We start from the raw sequence: 21559 nt of genomic DNA, 5'->3' as shown, positions 1-21559 counted from the left end.
ACCACACATACATGATGATGGCTATTTAATATTACAAAGCCTAGTTTGTTACGCTCGTTTCTAAATAGCAAGCTCAACTCTCAAAACTATCCTCAAATTGGATTTGAAAAGGCAATTTAAAAAATGCACAGCCCAAAAAAAGTTCCCTAAAATTGGTTCTAATTAGATCTTATTATTCGATTATACATGTATTATTATTCAATTATACATGTATATAAGTTTTTCTTTTCTTACCAACCAGATGTATTAGTGTCTTGTGTCATCAGCTTGTAATTACTGCCAATATAATGTTTCATACAAATTGGGTATTTAATGGAATCAACATTATGCAGTGCACTACTAATAGAATAATTGTATACATGAGGTGCACATGGTTGTCCTAAGTATTACATCATTGTCATCATCACATCAAGCTCTACCAACTATAGAATCTGGTGTGTCACCCAATCAAAAATCAAAGTCAACACTCATGACACAGCCTTAAATGACAAACTATATGTGACCGGATTTGCGAAAAGGTACCTTTTCTGCACATTTTACATGTAAGCAAACAAAATGATGTAACACTTGACTCCTTACACTGATTAACTTGCTTTAACTTTCATAATGTAGCCAGATACTTTAGCTGTACTCATGGAAAATTTCAGGTAATTATATGCAATGATAAAGACATTATGAAGCATCAAAGTTCACAAAATGGGTCAAATTTTGTGTGTGAAAAAGGTACCTTTTCACAAATCCAGTCACATATACAGCTATTAGTCCATCAACTACTTATACATAATTATGGTCTTGGAACTTGGACAAGTGTAACCAAGTATCATACAGGATTTCACATAGTCACCTCCAAAATTCCTGATTCCCTCCCAAAGAAAAAATACTAGAATAAACACTGGTTCAATAGGTTTCTGCTTGTAGAGGCTTTAGCACTGATCATTGTGATGAACATTGAGTAAACAAAATTATTTATGCTTATAAAATCAGCTATATACTCACCATGACAAGTAAATCTGTTCCACTTCACTGCTAGTAATTTTTTTAATATTGGTTAAAGATGCACACTGTCACAGAAGCTGCATGATATTCACAGTATTAATTGTTAGATGCTCCTACTTGTTGGTTAGAGATTTAAAATGTGGTCATTAGAATTAGACAAAGTGACTGTTTTATTAGAGTAGTTTGCATTCCTGATTGTTTTATTTAAACCATTCTCTATTACTCAGAATACGGTTATTAATGTAGCTATCATAGTGTGTCAATTCCTAAAAAAATCTTCCTACCACAACTCTGATATTCCCTTCAATAGGGTTGATAGTGGCATGTTTTGACAGTATTGTCTATCTTGCCATTAGTTTTTGACTATTTTGATAACTTTTATAAGTTTTGTTGAAGTGAGTGATCCAGGTTGGAACATGGATGTTGTTGCATACTGCCATCACCAAAGGCACCTTCTTGTCAAGATATACAGTAGGGTCCTTGCAGTTTTGTACTATCACAAATTTTATATGATGACTCACTCATCTTTATTATTACAAAATAATATTTAGTAGATGATATTGTGTAAAAGTTGCATTATTTTCTAAAACTTTGCACATCTTATGACTGACCTTTGGTGACCTTTACAGCCATCTTTGCATTCTTTTTCTCCTCAAGCATTATTTTACATGGTTAAAACATGGTTACAAATTTAATGGTCTTGCTTAAACCATATTTTTACGATAATGCTTCAGCGAAATGAATACAGAAATGGTAAAATTTCAATGTAAAATTTAATGGCTGTAAACGTCACCAAAGGTCAAATCTACAGTGTCACTATATCAAAAATAACTGTCATAAGGAGTGTAATTTGTGTAAAGCCTCAGAATTGTATCACAGAGTGCATAAATGCCCATTTTTTGAGCTATGGTACTCTACTCTATGATCAAATTAAAATTCTTTACATTATTCTGGCATATAATAATATCTCTCAATGTTACTGGAAATTATCATGCTTCAGTTTGTTCTTTTCCCTTCTTCCTAGCTGAATGTACTGCATGATTTATGTGAATTAGAGTTTTGCAGTACTACTACTACTGCATATTGGCAAAACAGATTTTCAGCCTTGTTCTTTGATGCATAATATGTGTTAGTTGAAAGCTAATAGCTACAGTGTGAGAGACAAGCAACTAAGACTACAAAATGTAAAACTTTGGCCAACAGTTATAGCTACAGTAACTATAGTAAAAATTTCATGCAAAATCTTTGATAGTAGTACTTAGTGTAGAATTGTCACAAGTTAATCCTAACGACCCAGAACTTGAGAGCAGAGTAACTAAATACTCTTCACTATAATTATAGCACACTGCCATAAAATTTGTGTGACCAGACCCACAAATGTTGGGGGGGGGGACTCAAAGTTGCATAATTTTTCAAATTTTTATTGCTCATAACTTTTAATGCCATTATATTATTTTTCGTTGTGTTATGCACAGAACAATTGGAGATCATGGACTAGCTAATGTATGTAGTTTGTTGTAGAATTAGATCAACCAGGGAGATCTATATAGCTATAGACCAGTAGAACAAACTTATTAGTTACTTGCTGCTACACCAATATGTGATTTCTTGTAGTTCATTAAATGATTACCAAAGATATTAGGACCTTCAACTTATTGAGAGATAAATATTAAACTATTCTTTTCTAATAGGGCTAAGATCTGCTCCACATAATAGCCATATGGCTTGTTGTAAAGTATGATGCCATTTACAGCAAATCAACAACAGAGGTGTGCATGATGCTCTTGACTTATCTGATGGTCAAGTATCTTGATCAATTTTTAACTTTGTTTGCATATTCAATATTTTAGACATATTATAGAGTCTTCTACATAAACCAACTACACATGACATGGAGCATAGAATAATGTATATATATTACCTTGATCAGTGACTACTTACTTGTCCATGTCATGATCAGGTCTGGATGTCACAGTGATAATTTGTAGGTAATATTATACTGTTTACCAACAAATCATATTATAGCTCTAGTCACCAACAGAAGGTTGATCAAAAGAGAGTGCAGGTGACCCAACCATTTTGAACAATTCCCACCAACTTTAAGAGGAGTCCACTTTAAGCAGTAAGTCAAGTCACTAGGTCTAAGTCCTTGAAATTAGGTTAGGTAATCCTAAGGCTGCAGCACATGTTGCTGTCAGACCTTCAGTGCTGGTCACTGTAAAGTGCTAATAATAATATATAATAATTAGTGTTGCACCGATATGCATATTTTCACTTTTACCGATACCGATGTTTCACTCATTCCTGTAGCCGATATGCCGATATTTACCGATATTCTTCTATTCTGTAGGTCAGGGGAGAAGGAGCAAAAATCATCTAAAGTTTATGTGCGTGTATAAAATAATTTAATTACTTGCGTGGGCGGCCAATTCTACAATGTTTGCTACCAGTGTGCCACTAACCCCTTACATGGAAATGAAAGCCAAGTAGTTATAAAACACCTAAGTCAGCTTCTCAAACGGAGTTTTGGTGGGATTCCAGACCCTTTCCAAATAGTGATTGGTTGATTGCGTGGGCGGCCGATAAATATACACAGCCTATTATAGCCTTGCAGCCACACCATTCACACATAAACAAGCCTAAATAGTTATAAACAGGTACAGCAAATAAATGTTTACCACTTACCACTGCATTCACTGCTTTCTCACATGTTTATTACTGTCGTTAATGATTGATTGTGGGTTTAGGTTATCGGCAAATAACTTCCTCTTTGTAGCCGATACCGATACTTGCAAAATCACCTTATATCGGCTGTTACCGATTATTCAACCGATTATCGGTGCAACTCTAATAATAATAATAAAGCCACTTCTCCAATACATTACAGTCATGTTCTATATTATTATGTGTAAATTGTGTAGACTACAGTGCATACATACATGCTGTTACCAGAACTAACTACTGATCTTCATAACCACATCATTCCCCAAGTTATGCTGCTCACTAGAAAGTGATAGGAACACACAGGTCACAACTGGGTTTGCCCAATGACACCTGGCTGTAAATACAATGTTGAAATGCATACTCGAACTACTCGAACTACTCTTAGGTAGCTATAGACTTTTGTATTATAATAAAAAAGGATAAAGTACCAGTGGTGGATCCAAGAGGGGTCACAGGGAGTACATGCCTCTCCCCTCCTCAAAGAAACTCTTTAATGAGAATTATTCTAGTAGGGCAGTCAATTAAATACTCTAATAGAACAGTCATGCGCACTTTATGTAACACTATTAAGAATTCTCCACACTTGCTGCAGATGAGTGCATAGCACCATTTCATGGGTGCAATGACACATTTTTGCAGATAAAATAAACATGGTCCTATGTATGTATATATGCCATTCTGACAATTGACTCATAACTAGTATGACTGTCACTGATCCCTACAACTTTTGGTCAATGCAGACCACATAGAAAGCATAATCATAATTTATTACAATTTGTACAAATACCACTCTACAGCAAAAATGTCATCCTGAAAAGACCCCAGGCTCCATATACCTACTAACCTGGTGCACACCTCCTTGCAAACTCTGGATCTACCCCTGAGTGCTGTGTCATTAACACATAATAAGACTGTTCTATTAGAGTATTTCAATGTTTAGCATCTTTTACCCCCTTTGATCCCCTCTTGTTGATTCCTATAGAAGAGATTAGCTTTTCTCTTTGCATGTTTTCATTGCCCATGTATGCTTTAGATGCAATTGCACCTGTACTGAAGCTTCTACTATCTTTCTAGCTAGCACATAGTAAAATTTTGGAGGGGGTGCTTCAGTCCCCATGCACCCCCCACAATGCCCCCTTAGTTAGACCTGCTTATTTACTGATATAATTATACTAAAGATGTGAAGAAATATTTGTGTGGCATTCACTAAGAACAGAAACAGGAGAGGATCACTGCTCATTAAACTGTTCGTAAATTAATGTTGTAGTGATATGTTATTCTATCATTGAAGATGCTTTAATTATTGAATAGTTGTTTAGAGGAGTTTCATTAAAAGTTAAAAACTCTTGCCATAAAAAATTATACATGCCATTGAAGTATGTAACAAACTTATCTTCAAAAGTACTAGCTACATATTATTAGGTATGCTTTTGAAAACCAGAAGAAATCATGACTGTTATGTTCAGGGGTCATAATGTATGTATACATGTTTCAGTGAACACATGTATAACCGTTATTAAGATTTCAATGTAATTACTGTATCCTTTTGAGCTGCTTAATGTCTCATCTATTATGGCAACAATATTATATCCCTGCTAAAGTCTTAGATGTCTTTTGTGTGATTGGTGAAGATATTCCGATTTGCTGTTGGCTCTTTTCAGGCTTATGTAGGGTATTTTGTTAGTTGTATACTGTATGTTCCCAGGAAAAATTAATGGTCTGATACTGAATCTGACAGCATTGTAAAGTTGTGCTTGCAATTTTTAACAAGAGAAATTTTTATTTATTTAATTGAACACCCTGAGATTTAATCTGAGAGCATTAAGTTTTGTGCATTTGTGCTATTTAAAAAATAATTAGCTGGACACAACATATGGTGTAGTAGTCACTCACAATTTTAGGGGGACAGTCAGAGATTTTAGGGGTGAAGTTCCCCCCTAACATCTCTAGAATAAACACTGCAGCATTCAGTGGTCTTGACTTTTCTGGTGCTCTTCAACACTCACTTTATTTAATTCCAATGAGATTTGATGATGTGTGAATTGTTTCACCACCCTTTCAAAATGCCCTTGCTTTGAGATAAGAATTATACCCTCTCTTACACCTTCTCTGTGTGCATGTAGCACCAGCTTTTCTGTTGATCCTACTTTGTCATGTCCAAAAGATGAATTCCCGTCAATACACCACAGCTGAACATCACAGCAGAAATATTACCCACAGTGTGCCATGCTGCATGTGGAAGTTGAGCCTCATTTGCTGCTTCTGAATAATGGAACTTTTCAAAATAGAACTGCAAATATTTAGGATGGTATACATGCATAAACATTGTTTTTTGAGTAGATCACAGTATTTAACTCATGCCATCTTACAGTGGAACCATCCTTCAATCATGTTATAGGAAATGTAAATTAACAAAGAAGAGGACTTATGAGCTACAAAATTAGTGCTGTGGAACACACTATCAGCTCTTTCACTATATTGGTGTGGGAATGGGTCATGAAGCCATTGTGTTTTACAAGTGAATATACATATAACCAGTTGGTCATCTGACAAATGGAAAGATGCACATGTTGCCACACTGGGATGAGTACACGCAGTATTTGTTCACTGCACTCAGCAATACAGTGCATTAGAGGATCTGAAATGTACATACTGCAGTGTGTCAAAAAGTGCCCATTGGTCTGGAAGATGTTTGAAAGTGAATAAATAAAGCCTGTGAAATTTATGGTGGCTAATTCAACCCAAAGCTTGAACTTTAAAGTGGATGGATACTGTTCCATTAGTATGCTTAATATCAAATCTAGATCTACAACTTCGTTGGCATCAAACAATGTAAACAATATGAATACGTGCATATATATATATATATTCTATGGAAAAATCAGCCATCTATATATTAGTACTAAATACAGCAGTGATATCAACACTGTGATAATATCAAGTATCATTTTATTACAGCTATTTTAGGATAAAACTGAGTTACTCCCTACCCTTAGCTAGAAGTTAATTATGAGTGGGATGTTCTTTAAACTGAAGCAAACAATATACAGTATAGTATAGGTGTGCAGGCAGACTTCAAAGTTCCATAGAGCCATAAAAGTCTATATATGTAGTGTATGGTTTGTTTCTGATCAATATGTAAGTAAGCTTCCATATCCCTAATATGCGAAGTTTGATTAAATGTGCACAAATTTTTATTATTCTGTAACCTCCTTGCAGGTTTCTAGCAATTAATACATCAACTTTTAATAATGACAACAAACTTGGGCTGTTTAAATACTGGACATCGTGGAGCCCAAGCTATGTGGCTCCTCGGGCACTTATATACCTTCCAGGCAAAATGATCCTGCAAGAACTTTAAGCAAGATCTTGCAAGAGAATCAAGTCTTTTCTTACGGGATTTTTTGCAGGAAAGCTGCAAAATCCTGCAAGAACTTTCTAGGATCTAGCTAGACTCTTAAAGAGAATCTAGCCAGTTCTTGCAGGACTCCTGCTGGATCTTGCAGGATTATTTTTGCTGGGTTAGACTGCATGCTGTTTGTAGAGCAATTAAGTCACTACCTGGTCCAGAACATTTAAATGCAACAGAGTTCAGTTTAAAGTTTCTACTTTCTGTTTTACAGGTTTTCTGTGTAGCCTTTTTGTATGAAAATAATAGCCACTGTCATGATACAATAAGTGACATTCAATTTCACACCTCATAGCCCTAGCAGTAAGGATCTCAATAAAACACATATGATTTATGCTTTCTTTTAACAACTGCATACTTGAGATCTGTTCATATCAAACAGTATATATACAATTGCTATCAAATGGTACATAGACCATGTACCTGCCTTTGTGTAATGCCTATATAGTTGAAATTAAAATAATGGTGTAGAATTGCATATTATATTGTTACAAATGCTAGACAGTTCTTCATAATGGGTCTTTTTAACTACTTGACCTGCATGTGAAATAATACTAGTGGCAACTCCTTCGTTCATTATTAATTTTGTTTGCATATCATTACACTGATCTATAGAAAATCTTCTGCTACCTAAAGCAGCCACATGAATCACATCCTGTACTAAAATTGTGACTATGAACAGTGTAGAGATTCAGAATAATAATATTCAAGCTACAAATAAAGTCCTGGCATAAGGATATATTATGTACAACTGTTGTCATTAGCTATAGTGTATGAATTTGTAATTTTTACTAGCTGCAGTGCACAATGTTACTTAGCATTTCTTGCCATGTTGCTGTACCAATTGCTGCTTGCATGCAGCATAAAGTTAAAGTTAAATAATTGAATTTTAATGTACCTACACCTGCAAAACTAAGGTATACACATGCAGACACACAAAACATACTATTTAAAATTATATCAGTGACTCATAATATGTTTTTACAGTATACCATTATGCTATGGCCTACTTTTTGTGATGGGGTGTATATAGTTTATCCCCACATGCCCTATCATAGTTTTTGCAGGACTAGTTTACAGTATATACTTGATGAAGAAATGAACTATGCACATGGTCTGTGACAACTATGTTTTGCCTTATACTTGATTTTGAATTTCACCATTGATGAATTTTAATCATGATAAACTCAGTACAGCTTTATATAACTTTTGCTGACTTCTATGAATACCCCTGTAAGCTGTATAAGGTCTTGAATTAGCAACAATTAATGTTGCAATTGCAATACTGTTTGCAGTTGCTGAATATAGTATTTCTATAACACAGAATTGCTTGCATTATTAATACATGACTGTGTAAAATGTTTCTGTACATTTTACCAAACATTAAAGTAAGTGTATATGCTCTATTAGAGTAGTTGAATAGAACTCAGTATATAAATGAAGTATACCAGTTTAATCACAATAACAGTGTGTACTTTGGCAATGGTGTTCAGATAAGTGAATATGTTTGGATAAATTAATGAAGCCTGCACACACAGGTGTTCAGATACTGGAAGTCCTGCAGTATTGCACTTACACTTTCTCTACCACACATCTGCATGTCTGATATGTATAATTATGTATGTAAACTTCTGGTGAAGAGAATCACTGTGAATATACTGAAAGTAACATTCAAGGTACAAGTACTGATGAGGCAACAAATCTGTACTTATTCGTATATTTCCCAACTGATCCAATGTATGTACATGTTATGCTGTATAAAGTGCAATATTGCCCACAGTTTAAGTATATATCCATATGTATTATGCAATCGAGTACACTGGTACGTACGTGATGAAAATAATTATAATGTTCTACTTGTAGGCCAAACCATGTAGTAAACCTTAGTGTTCAGTAACACTATGAGATGTCTAGCATACCTTTATAATTTATAACTTTAAATTATCTTAACAGATTAAAAGAAACAGCATAATAGCAAATAACAGCAGCTAATAATAGTTCATCTATATCATAATACAACTAGTATACAAAAATAACTATGTGTATGTGAGTAGTATACAATTGAAAAACAATAAAATGTATACATAGTGATACTTGCACTAGAAATAAAACTTAAATAATCACACAAAATTAATTTCTATGAAAACTGATATAAATACTTGTAAAAATATGTAAACCTATTGCTTGTATGTGTGTGTGAATGTATGGTATAATCTACAAGGTATAGTCTAATCAGATGCATAGAGAGTGTATATTTAACTAGCTACGTACAGGAAAAATCAGCACAACTCTAGGCAATAGCACGCTTGACTTCTACAGCAACATTCTTTACAGCAACATTGTCATTCTTCTCCATCACAGACAGCAGTGTACAAAGGTTAGATTTGTCATTGTTTAGATTAGGAAAAATCATATGGTCAAGGAAGTAGTCAGCTTTGTCTGCTGATGTAGGCAGTGACTTTATCTCAGCTTTTAAATTACCAGGGAGTAGGCCAGCGGCAAGCAACTTGGAAATAAAAACTGCATCGTCCATTGGCATGATCTCTATCAACTGTGGAGCAAACTGTATGAGCACATCCTTAGTAGAGCTTTGTGATCCTTTAAAAGTAATACAAATACATTAAATTCTACAATATCAAATAAACAAATAATTTTCTTCATAAGTGTAACACTAACATAATAGTTATTTGGTTATGTATATCGTATGTCTCTGTAATTCCCACCTATTTTTTGTTCACTGACTGGTGTGGCTGTTTTTGGTTGATTGTGGGTAGGCATATAATCAACAGCATCTAGAAATTGATCAGTGACATTTAACCTTTTTGAAATATTATTATATGGCTATTTACCTTCAGAGGTGAATAAATTTTTGTACCAATTCCCTTCAACAAACTTCTGCTTCTTTCTGCAAAATTGGGATTGACCTTCTACAAGGCTGCTGTACTTGATATGTGGGTGACTGCAAACAGCACATTGCACACAGGCTTCAGGTTTAGCAGCAGCAGGCATTAAGGCACCACAGATCTGTCCAAGTTTGTCTTGAATAAAGCTAATAAGATGTTTGCGATTTTCAACAGCTGATTCGTCACTGTTCTCTAGAACAATGTCTAACTGGATGCTGCACTGTTCTTGACACAGCCTCACATAATACAACTGGCCTGCATTCAATACCATCTTGATTTCATATTTTGTCAACCTACATATAAAACAAGCAACATGTGAACAAGCTCTCAACAAATATGATTTATAACATACCATGCAATGCCTTGTTTTCTAGTAGCATTCCAGGTGATACACTCAGCAACTAAGTTATGGAAAACTGCCGTGGGAATAAAGCCTGCTAAAAAGACAAAGTGGATGGACCAATGAAAGCCCTTCTGAAGAATGAATGACTCATCATTGGTGATTTCAGGCAGCTGTGATGGAACAATGTAATACTTCTCTTTTGTGTTCTGTAATTGAGGAAAAGACTGCTCAAGTAATCTGGTGGAAGAGCTGATTTCAACTATAAAGCCAAATTTGGTTAGGAAAGAAATGGCTTCACCAAGAGAGAGTTGACGGCTAACAGCCCTGTGTGTTTTGTTGAACATCTCAAGCATGTGGGACAAGAAACTTTGAAGGAGAACACCTTCACAAGTGAGGCACTTGTATGAATCATCATGCTCATCTCCTGTAGGCTTGTAGGGATGAGCAATTACAAGGAAAGCAAATAACTTTTCTAACCACTGAGGAGACAAAAACACCAACTCTTTTAAGCTATCAGTGGTATCAAAATGCAAAACAGCTCCTTTGTGATGAAAATAATTTAATGCACCCTTGATTTCTGTGCTATCCTTGTTAGCCACAAAGCCATTTTCCAGTGCAACCTTGTGAAATTCTGTGGTTGTGATCACATCTTTCTCAAGTGACAGCAGCCTCTTTTCAATGTTAATGTAGACCAGTGGGTGCTCCTCCTCTAGTATGGGTGTAGCTGCCTGCAGCACTATCTCCTTCAACCGACTGATTACTTTTGTGTCCCTCACTTTGTTGCTTATGAAAAAGCAATACTTCCTAAGGGCATCTAACAATCCTTCACGATTTCCTGCAAGGTGTTTAGCATAAGGCTTTCCTTCCAACTCCTTTGCAAGTTGGGTGATGATATCTTCCTTTGCCTGCTCAACATCTCCCTCAATCTCATCAATGTGTGTGGCAATCAAAACCACTGTAGGCAACAATTCAGACTTGTGCTTCACCCCTCCATCTTCATTGCAAACTGAGGTGACCGTCTGGAGCCAGTAGTGGATCACCTTGAAGTGTGTCACCTTTGGCGATACCTTTTTGTCACCTGGTCTTGCTTCAATGGGATCAGATAAGCTGCAGGAAGCTTTGAAAACAAGAAAGACTAAGTTGTGTCTCCTCACAAAAATGGTGTGGGCATTCAAGTATTCAATCTGTCCAGCAAAGTCCCACACAACGGCATGGAATTCATCTTCACTGGTAATTTCAATGTATTTTGCTTGTTTGATTTCTTCCACTTTGATCTCCGGTGCCCTGCGTGGTTGAGAAGCAGCAGCTTTGCTCGACATGAAAAACAGCTTTTTTACTTTGGAAGCAATCCCTTCTTCTACAGAGGCAGCATGGAAGGATGGAGACTCTGCCTGTTCTTGTGCAGTTGTGTTGAGCTTATGAAAAAACTTGACCTGGAGTTTCTCTGCCATTTCTTTTGCAGAACACTTGCGCCAGTTGGCTGCGTATATGGTGCATATTTGAACATCTGCACCCTGCGTGGCTGAATTCTGTTGAAAAGCTTCCTCAAACAAGGTACTAATAAGACAAGTCTTTCCAGAATTTTCTGGCCCAAAGACAAGCAGTCTCAGAGTTGACGATTTGGCTAAACCATCTCTCATTGCCAGCCTGTAAGCTTTTTTCTCTTGCTTTGTCACTATAATAGTAAAGTGAAGAGATAAAAGGTGGCTCACAGTGAAAAACTGGAATAGTATGCTCTATATATAATATTACATATTATAGCACTTTGCAAACTGTTGTGAGCAATTGTATTGTATAACTTATACAGACAGGGTTTGGAGACAGTGTTTGCTGAGCCATAGTTACTGCATCTATGATGTATATAACCTACTTCATGTTTGGATGTGAAATCACTTCATATTTAGATGCTGAAAGAAACGTTAGTTAAAGATTTTAACAGGTGCTATTCTTTTGCCAATTTTACTCAGGGCTTATTAATTTTAATACAATGATGTGTTGTTGATGATATTGTGCCATTTATTGTGTACAATAATAACATGCCAACATATACGCTTGTCATTATACTAACGTTGTTCTATGAGAAATAATTATTATAAAGAATAAACACTAACCCCTAGACCCCTTAATTTCAACTTTGAACTCAACACATACTACGGAATTTATGTTGTGCACTTATATAGTTACTATGCACTACTAGAAAATAATGGCACTTAGTTAAAGTGGCTCACTTATTCAATAAGGTTCAATCAAAATTATTGCAAAATTTGATTTCATATAGCTATATTTGCAAACTTTTTCTATTAGGGCATGCTCCGTAAGGGTGGATCCAGGGGGAGGGAATAGGGGCACATTCCCCCTCCCTCCCCCCCCCCCCCCCCCCCCCACAAAAGTGAACAATCAAGATACTCTAATAGAGCAGTCAGTCAAATACTCTAATAGAACATTCACACACAACGTTATTAAGAATCCTCCATAGTTACTGAGTATGAAATAAACTAGCATCTACAGCACTATCCCATGCAGGCATGGATGCTTGCTAAGGATATTTTATGCACATGGTCTTGTGTATGCCATTCTTTAGGTTCATAATAATTATATAGCTATAGCTAGCTGAACTACTCATGTGACTGCACTTATCTCTACACAACTCTTGATCAATGTAGAAAGCAGTATGATTTAGATATTTGTGCATTAATGTCGGTCGTTAAATAAAGAACCCCAAACCACCAGCCATTTGTTTCAAGCTGATATTGTTCACTTGTCAACTGCCGTCCAATGATGGTGGTTGTTTTGGTAGTTGTGTAGGGTTCCATGGTTCTCCTACACAATTTTGTAATAGGACCATTGATATGATCAGCCACAAATTGTGGCTCCCAATTGCATGAGGCTTGGGGGCGAAATACCCAACTTTGAAGCCACAGGGATTTCTAAGGCCATCCTAATAATCCTTATGAAACCCTGCACTATCACACCCCAAGCTAGTCTTGGGATGAAAGAGCTACTCTTGGAATGGGAGAACACTGAACTTGAGTCTACCACACAAGACTCCCTTCAATGTCTGAGTCTGCCACACAAGACTCCCTTAAATAACTGAGTCTACCACACAAGACTCCCTTCAATGTCTGAGTCTGCCACAAAAGACTCCCTTCAATGTCTGAGTCTACCACACAAGACTCCCTTAAATAACTGAGTCTACCACACAAGACTCCCTTAAATAACTGAGTCTACCACACAGGACTCCCTTAAATAATTGAGTCTACCACACAAGACTCCCTTAAATAACTGAGTCTACCACACAAGACTCCCTTCAATGTTTGTGCATTTCCTCCTGTGATAGAATTATCCCATACTATAGTGTTAATTCCCTCTTCTTAATAAAGTTGTTATTTTATTATCATTCTGATACATTGCAGCACTAACATAACTGGTTTTGTATGTACTCATTTCCAACATATTCTCCTAGTCCTAGGGGTGGGCTATCAGAGGGACTTTTTGTACCTTCTAGTCACCCATTTGGAAAGACCCATACACACGGTATTTTTCCTATGCATGTGTTCATAATGTTTTCCAATTAATACCTACTGTTGTATATTACATCTAGTATTGTGATGCAGGTATGCTACATAACTATCTAATGCTGGATAGCTGCAATGTGTCGCTACACCGCCCAAACACACATGCAAATTATCTCCCTTCATTAACTTTGTTTAACAAATTAAACTCCATTGAAGCTACATCAAAATTTTCAGTCCAAAAACATTTCAAATAGCTATAGCTTCTGGGGGACTGCACCCCCAGATCCCTTGCTCTATCTACCTACTACCCCGGTGCACCCCTTGCCAAATCCTGGATCCATCCTAATACCTCCTATATAAAGTATGCTTCCCTTGCTAAGTGTGCTTCTCGCACTGCACTACTATTTGTATCAACCAGTTGCCACATTTTTTAGCCTCCACTGTATAGATCTCCCTAGCTTAGCACACTCCTTGCAAAATCCTTGATTTGCTCCATGATTAGTGACACTATGAATCAATACTAAAACTGCTCCTTGTAAGACACATACTTTCTGCAGCCCACAACAGATGTGTTCATACAATGTCATATTCTCCACCTGGTGATACAAGGAAAGATCAATAGACACTAGACAGTACTCACAATAGTACACAATAAGGCCCAAACAAAGTTGTTTGAATGTTCACAAGAATGAATGTTCTTATGTGGGTTAAGAGTTGTGGAAAAGAATAGCACATGGAAAGGAGAACAAAATTTTCTGTAATCAGTGTAAACATAGCATCTAAAGAAAGGTTAAATGCATGGTCTAGTGAGTCTATAGGAGTGAATTTCAACTAGCTATATGTACAGATCATTAGGCTGGAGCCAATTATGCTTTGAAAATAGTCTATTATGCTTTTGAGCAGTGCTCAAAAATAAAGCCTAATATGTGATTTTGCTTCAGAGCTGACTACTTTAATAAAGTTAAAGTGTATTGGCATTTCATGCCTACTGTAGAGTGACTGCTCAATTAGAGTATTTCAATATTATTCCATGGAGTGTGAATATAATCAGCCAAGAAATGGTGAAAACAATAACATAACATGTTTTTAATGTGAAGTGGCTATGTGTAGTGTGTAGCATTTTTAAATCGTGCATTCTGCATGTTAATTAAAAATTTAGAAATTCATCCTATTATACTTGCATAGTACTTAGTAATTTTACTAGCCAATTATGCACAAAATTATGCAAACATAATTAGTAATGAAGGCAACCCAGAAAGCACCAAAGCCTTTACTTTCTACACAACAATCATAGCTTCATCACATAATGTAAAAGTGTTAAGCTTTTTATGCTTTTACTACTAATATAATTTTGTGAGATAAGTACTGTCATTCATTGCTTGTGTATATTGTCATAAACTTTTACCACACAAATGTTTGAACTTATTTATGACATGCTTTTAACCCATCGTGTTTCCTGGACTGCTATACAGTAGTGACTACATGTATAATAACACTACTATACTAGCAAGTTAATATTAGTGTTGCACCGATATGCATATTTTCACTTTTACCGATACCGATGTTTCACTCATTCCTGTAGCCGATATGCCGATATTTACCGATATTCTTCTATTCTGTAGGTCAGGGGAGAAGGAGCAAAAATCATCTAAAGTTTATGTGCGTGTATAAAATAATTTAATTACTTGCGTGGGCGGCCAATTCTACAATGTTTGCTACCAGTGTGCCACTAACCCCTTACATGGAAATGAAAGCCAAGTAGTTATAAAACACCTAAGTCAGCTTCTCAAACGGAGTTTTGGTGGGATTCCAGACCCTTTCCAAATAGTGATTGGTTGATTGCGTGGGCGGCCGATAAATATACACAGCCTATTATAGCCTTGCAGCCACACCATTCACACATAAACAAGCCTAAATAGTTATAAACAGGTACAGCAAATAAATGTTTACCACTTACCACTGCATTCACTGCTTTCTCACATGTTTATTACTGTCGTTAATGATTGATTGTGGGTTTAGGTTATCGGCAAATAACTTCCTCTTTGTAGCCGATACCGATACTTGCAAAATCACCTTATATCGGCTGTTACCGATTATTCAACCGATTATCGGTGCAACTCTAATTAATATTCCATAACACTTGCAGAATAGACTGGAAAATCTAGGAAGTGGTGCCTCTTTGGGTGTGATCATTTCAGTATAGGTGTACTACCTTTAGAAATGCACACCAATGTTTATAGGGACACCAAAATAATTATCTTTTGCACAGGTTATATCTCGTAGTGCAATATGAGTTATGAGACACAGATGGTAACTGCAGAAGTTATCATATACTCCGGAAATGCACATAATACTGTTGGTGGTTACGGTATGGCTTGACTTGTAAGTGCGCAAGTTAAATTTCAACATCAAGCATAATAGTCTACAGCAAAGATCATGAAGGTATGCACATTCTTTGAAAAGTTATTGACCAGGAACCATGCTTTTAGGGTTCCTTTGCAGTAATAGTTCAATAGACCAAGCCCAAAAATGTAGTCAGTGCAACCACAAATTCTTCCAATGCACTACTAAAATGTTTACTGACAGACTAACTATTTATTTGTTATGTACAAACTCAATCATGAGAGTAAAGTCATACATGTGTGTGCATTGTCAAGTAATTAAAATTATGTACTGTCTAAATGTATCTATGTTTGTTGTTGTACTTAACTACATGCCTAATGCATTTAGACAACCATAACTCTCCAGCTTTATTTTTCCATGTTAGATGTTGCTTCAGCCTGACAAGAAACTTTTGGCATTACCATAGTCACTATTATTGTACAATCCATGTATCATGAACTTATCTTTACCATTGATTTTAAACTAGATGCAAACCCTTAGCTGGCCAAAGGCCAACTGTGGGCAAATGCCTGGTTAACTGAAATTGTTTTCCAAAAAGTACATACGTATGTGTGTATATATGCATGTCTTTCTGCACCAACATGAGCAAAATTTTGTTCACTAAAAGCAGATTTTCTGTGAAAAATAAAGGTCACAGAAAGCCTGTATTAAATTTCTGGACAGGTAAGCTTTGGTTTAATATGCCAGTTCTAAATAATATGGTGAAGCAAGGTTATAAGGATGTGGTGAAGGCTTTTCCAATGGACTCACAGGACTCAAACAGCTGAAAACAACACAACTGGTCTCCTAGGCTATCAAGTATAATGAATTCCTTCGAGTTGAAAGAGAGTCATGTCCATACATACGCGAACAAGATTTAAGAGCAGTTTTGAGACTGTGTCTGGAGAATTTATGTAGGAAAATGTTACAGACAAACTATAAAACAGTTAATAAGAAGATACTTGGGTGCATTATTAGTGGGTGGAAGTGGTTTGTTCGAGGCACACCCTAATAAGTGCATAGCAATGTAATAACACAATTACAAATTATTTCATCAATTCAAAGTCACAATACAAGGCTAATATATCAAGGACTGACAAGGAGGTAAATCACTCTGGACTAAACAAACACACAACACTGCACTCGTCTGAATGAATGGGAAGTAGTACAACTGCTAGGCTGAGTTGGTATCTGGGTGCCACATGCTCATTCACCAATAAATTAAGCTAACCAAGGCTACTATAGCGCTGCACCACTCAGCAATGAATATCAGACACGTCAGCTACACCTGTCTAAATGATGTGAAGCAATGCTTTGGCTGGAGTGATTGGCATCAATGGGAAGTAGTACAGTACAACTGCTGGGATGAGTTGGCATCTGGGTGCCACATGCTCATTCACCAATAAATTAAGCTAACCAAGGCTATTATAGTGCTGCACCACTCCACAATGAATATCAGACACTTCAGCTACACCTGTCTAAATGACGTGAAGCAGTACAATGGCTGGAGTGATTGGCATCGATACTGGCACCTCATGCTTGTGCATAACAAATACACTACCAATGAATAAACTAGCTAAGTATGAATTAACTAACCATCAAGACAGTATTTGGTGAGTAAAATTGTTCCTTGTACACAATGCTCAGCGGTAGCCAATATTAGCCTTGTGTTCTTGTTCCTTCCATGTTACAAATGGGAGTCTTTGATCTGCACACACCCCATGCCACAAATCAGTTATAACGCATCCATTCGGTTTGTATCTGATTGTAAACAACTCCACCCTTGGGCCTGCGGCCCTCGGGTGTCATGTTTACATATCAGATACAAACCTCATGAATGTGTTACAACTATCACTTGTGTACCTGAAGTGTCTATACTAAATGTATGGGATATTTTAAAGCCTCATATATGAGATATTTTTGAAGTATCATAAATGACTTGTTCTTACCTGCATCAAAGCACTTTTGATAAACAACCCTTGCATTTAAAGGGTTTCACAACACTAGTAAAAGTTTGAACAGCCAGTCCATGTAGCTAGCAAGAGTTTTAACAGGACCCGGGTGAATGCAAGTTGACTATAGCAAAAATTAGATATACAGACTAGCTAAGATGTCAACACTGAAACTGGAGTATTTTGCAAAATTTAACCATTGAACATAAAAGGTTCTAGTTAAGTGACTTTGTCTACATATAGATGTGAGAAATTGTGCTGGCAGCCTCAAAGATGTCATAATGTATAGTAGAGCTGGGCAATATACCAGTATTGTTAGTAATCTGTGATATTCGGTTTTGATACCGCCTATTTTTTTAATACTGCCATACCATTTGGGAATTATGGCCTCCCTGAGGGCTTGTTTCATCCCAAATTTAGAGGTAACCGGACATGTGACAATGTTTGTAGGCAGGTGGTGATGTAGCCAGCTAACCAAACAACGTAAAAAAGTTTGTTTGTACCTGATGCTTGCTGCGCTACCATGGGTATTTGTTGTCTTTGTTGAGGTAAATCAGGGGTGGATCCATGCGGCGGTCTCTGAGCTGGGTGGAGGGTAACCCCTTAAACTTCACATAATTATACACCTCAGTACATCCGGCCTACAGCAGTATATAGCATTCATACATAAAATTTGCCCTTAGGCAAACTTTAACAAGCACTATGTGTGTGTGTAGCTATAACTACGTAGCTGGAAACCTACACTGCTGTCTGTACTATACTTATAAATTATACATACACAACTTCCTGGCACACAGTAAGTATGAAAAAGGATGGAGCACTTGTTAATCACACTTCTTCCTGACTAAGTTGAAGAACTACTGAAGCACCGTAGATTCCGGTTTTTAGGCGTACAAGGTTAATAAGCAGTATTAAGCACATATTGTCTAATAAGCGCATATAGCATACACGTTCTAGACACCTGTTTATTAAGTGCACATATTTTTAGTAATTATAATGTGGTGGGAGGCGGCAGGTGCAGCATGGAAATGATGGAAGGACAAAAGACCTTAGTAAAATCCAGGAGAAGTTATACCAGAGAGCAGAAGCTCCATGTTTTGAGGTGGTATACTACTAACGGAAACAATTATATTGTACGTGTCAGAAATTTGACCTCAACATGAAAACAGTACTGCAATGGATCAAATACCAGAAGGCCATACATGATAGTAAGAAGGGAAGGAAACGTGTGTCTTTTGGAAGGTCTGCAGAATACTCGGAGATGGAAGAAGTGCTATACAATGAACATCGAAGGCTACATCAAAGTGGGCTGAAAGTAAAGGGATGGTGGTTCAGGACAAGAGGACAGCAACTCCTCAAATCCGTTTTTCCAGGCAGCAAATTTAAATTTTCAGACATGTGGTTTGATGGAATGCTACAAAATCAGTTTACACCATCCTACACACAAAGCTCAGATAGTTCCATCAAGTAAGAGGGAGTTGATGCATAACTTTCATCAAGATATCAGGGCGATAGCAGCTACTGGGATCAAGCTAGGCCCACATGGAAGATTTAGGCTGAGTTGTATAGCAAATGACAGATAAGAGACAGTGTACTGTTCAGCTCACTCTATTAATTTTGCTGATAGAGTCCCCCGTGTCAAACCTCTAGTTATTTTTAGAGCACAGGAATGCAAATAACCATGAGTTGGTGTACTTTTCAAAGAGAACGCATGGTGTAATGAACCAACCATGATTTACTGGGTTAGACAGCACTGGAAATCACACGTGGAGGGTCCAGCTCTTCTTTGTCTTGATCAGAAAATATACCATTTATTGAAGATTTGTTTACCAGAGACTGCAATACCACTACTGCACTGATCCCACTAGGGTGCACAAGCTTAGTGCAACCAATTGATGTTGTTTTTAATGCACCGTTTAAATGTATGGTTGATGATCTTGCAACCAGCCACATGCAAGAACAGCTTAATGACTATGTACATGGGAACTTTTTTTGCAAGAGATCGTAGAGTACTTCTTAATAAATGGATTGGAGAAGCTTGGGAGAAGACATGTACTAATAAAGATATGGTGATTAAAGCTTTCAAAAAGTGTGGGGTTTCTATGGCTATTTACGGCTCTGAAGATGAGGAAATGAACATAAATAATATAGAAGACTATGAAGTAGAAAGCAGTGAAGAAGATCCATTTGAAAGTTGTAATCAGGAAGAGAGTGATCATATTCCTGCAACGGAAAGTGAGACAAGTACCAGTGATGAAATTGAGATTGAAAGTGACAGTGAAGTTAGCATTAGTGAAGATATTCACATCATTGATCTTTTTCTGATGAATCTGGCAATGACAGCACAGTAGAACAGAAATGTCATGCCAGAAGATTTTATCATCATGAGAGAGACTTACTCCATGATGCCATGGGTCTTTTGAATTACCAGAAGTTGAAGATATAATTCAAGATCCCATGATGTCTATTACCAACCAAATAGATATATGGACAACTCTTAAAATCTTGTACACAATGTAATTTCATGTTACAATGTTACATTGCCAGCACAATCAAATATCTAGCTACAATTGGAATGTATGTATGAACAATATCTATGTATATACAAGATATAATAGTAGTCCACATACTAAATGACAGTCTTTTATAATTACAGCTAAATATACCAGTGGAGTTTCTTGCTACAGCTAGTAGATAGTCTGAGAATAGAATTTGGTGTGGGACTTGACTCGGCAGTTTCCATAGTTTTTGTATCGTACAGCTTTTACAAGCATGAAAACGATAAACACAAGGAACTTCTAGCCCTTTACCATGCTTCCTCCGTCCAGTAACTCGACAATTAACGCTCCCATCATGCTCGATGAAGTACCACACTATACACGATAGTTCATGAGGCACGTGTCCAACAATTTTTCCATCATTAATAACACTAATAGCAAAAGAATCCTTGGAATTGCCATGCTCTTGATCACAGGTAAGTATTTCACCTATCACTGGCATCCAAATTTCTTTATAAAAGTGGTGGCCATGAATAACGCTCTCCCAGCTGAAACTTCTCATAGTCATTTTATAAACGCATGCACTTAACAAGCATGGTGAACTTCAATATTTTTTCTCCGAAATTTATAAGCGCATGTGCTTAATAACTGGAGTCTACGGCAGCTAACTCCTGTGTCACTTTGTAATTCATACTGTCGAGTGCGAGGACCGGCATTCTGTGTTTTCTGAGTGAGGTCTCAAGAATAGCCGAGTGATATCATGTGCCCATAATGACCAAAGGCAGAGTCAGGTCAGGTGCATTACCACAAAAGAAAAGTACCAGCAGTATAACACTA

General features: G+C 36.7%; 1 protein-coding gene across 1 annotated transcript in view; it reads right to left on the bottom strand.

The window, feature by feature from the left end:
• Window positions 1-9097: 9097 nt before the first annotated feature.
• Window positions 9098-21559, bottom strand: part of LOC136258253 (uncharacterized) — a 194826-nt gene continuing 182364 nt past the window's right edge. The window contains exons 15-18 of the mRNA XM_066051572.1: window positions 10385-12050; window positions 9979-10325; window positions 9853-9921; window positions 9098-9727 (exon numbers count right to left, since the gene is read on the bottom strand). Coding sequence (XP_065907644.1) covers window positions 9420-9727; window positions 9853-9921; window positions 9979-10325; window positions 10385-12050 — 2390 coding nt within the window. The 3' untranslated portion in view covers window positions 9098-9419. The remainder of the gene's footprint in view (window positions 9728-9852; window positions 9922-9978; window positions 10326-10384; window positions 12051-21559) is intronic.

Source organism: Dysidea avara, chromosome 6 (assembly GCF_963678975.1).
Source record: "Dysidea avara chromosome 6, odDysAvar1.4, whole genome shotgun sequence".
In the NCBI taxonomy this organism is placed as follows: domain Eukaryota; kingdom Metazoa; phylum Porifera; class Demospongiae; order Dictyoceratida; family Dysideidae; genus Dysidea; species Dysidea avara.
Note: the sequence above shows the minus strand (reverse complement) of the source record. Positions and strands in the feature narration are given on the sequence as shown.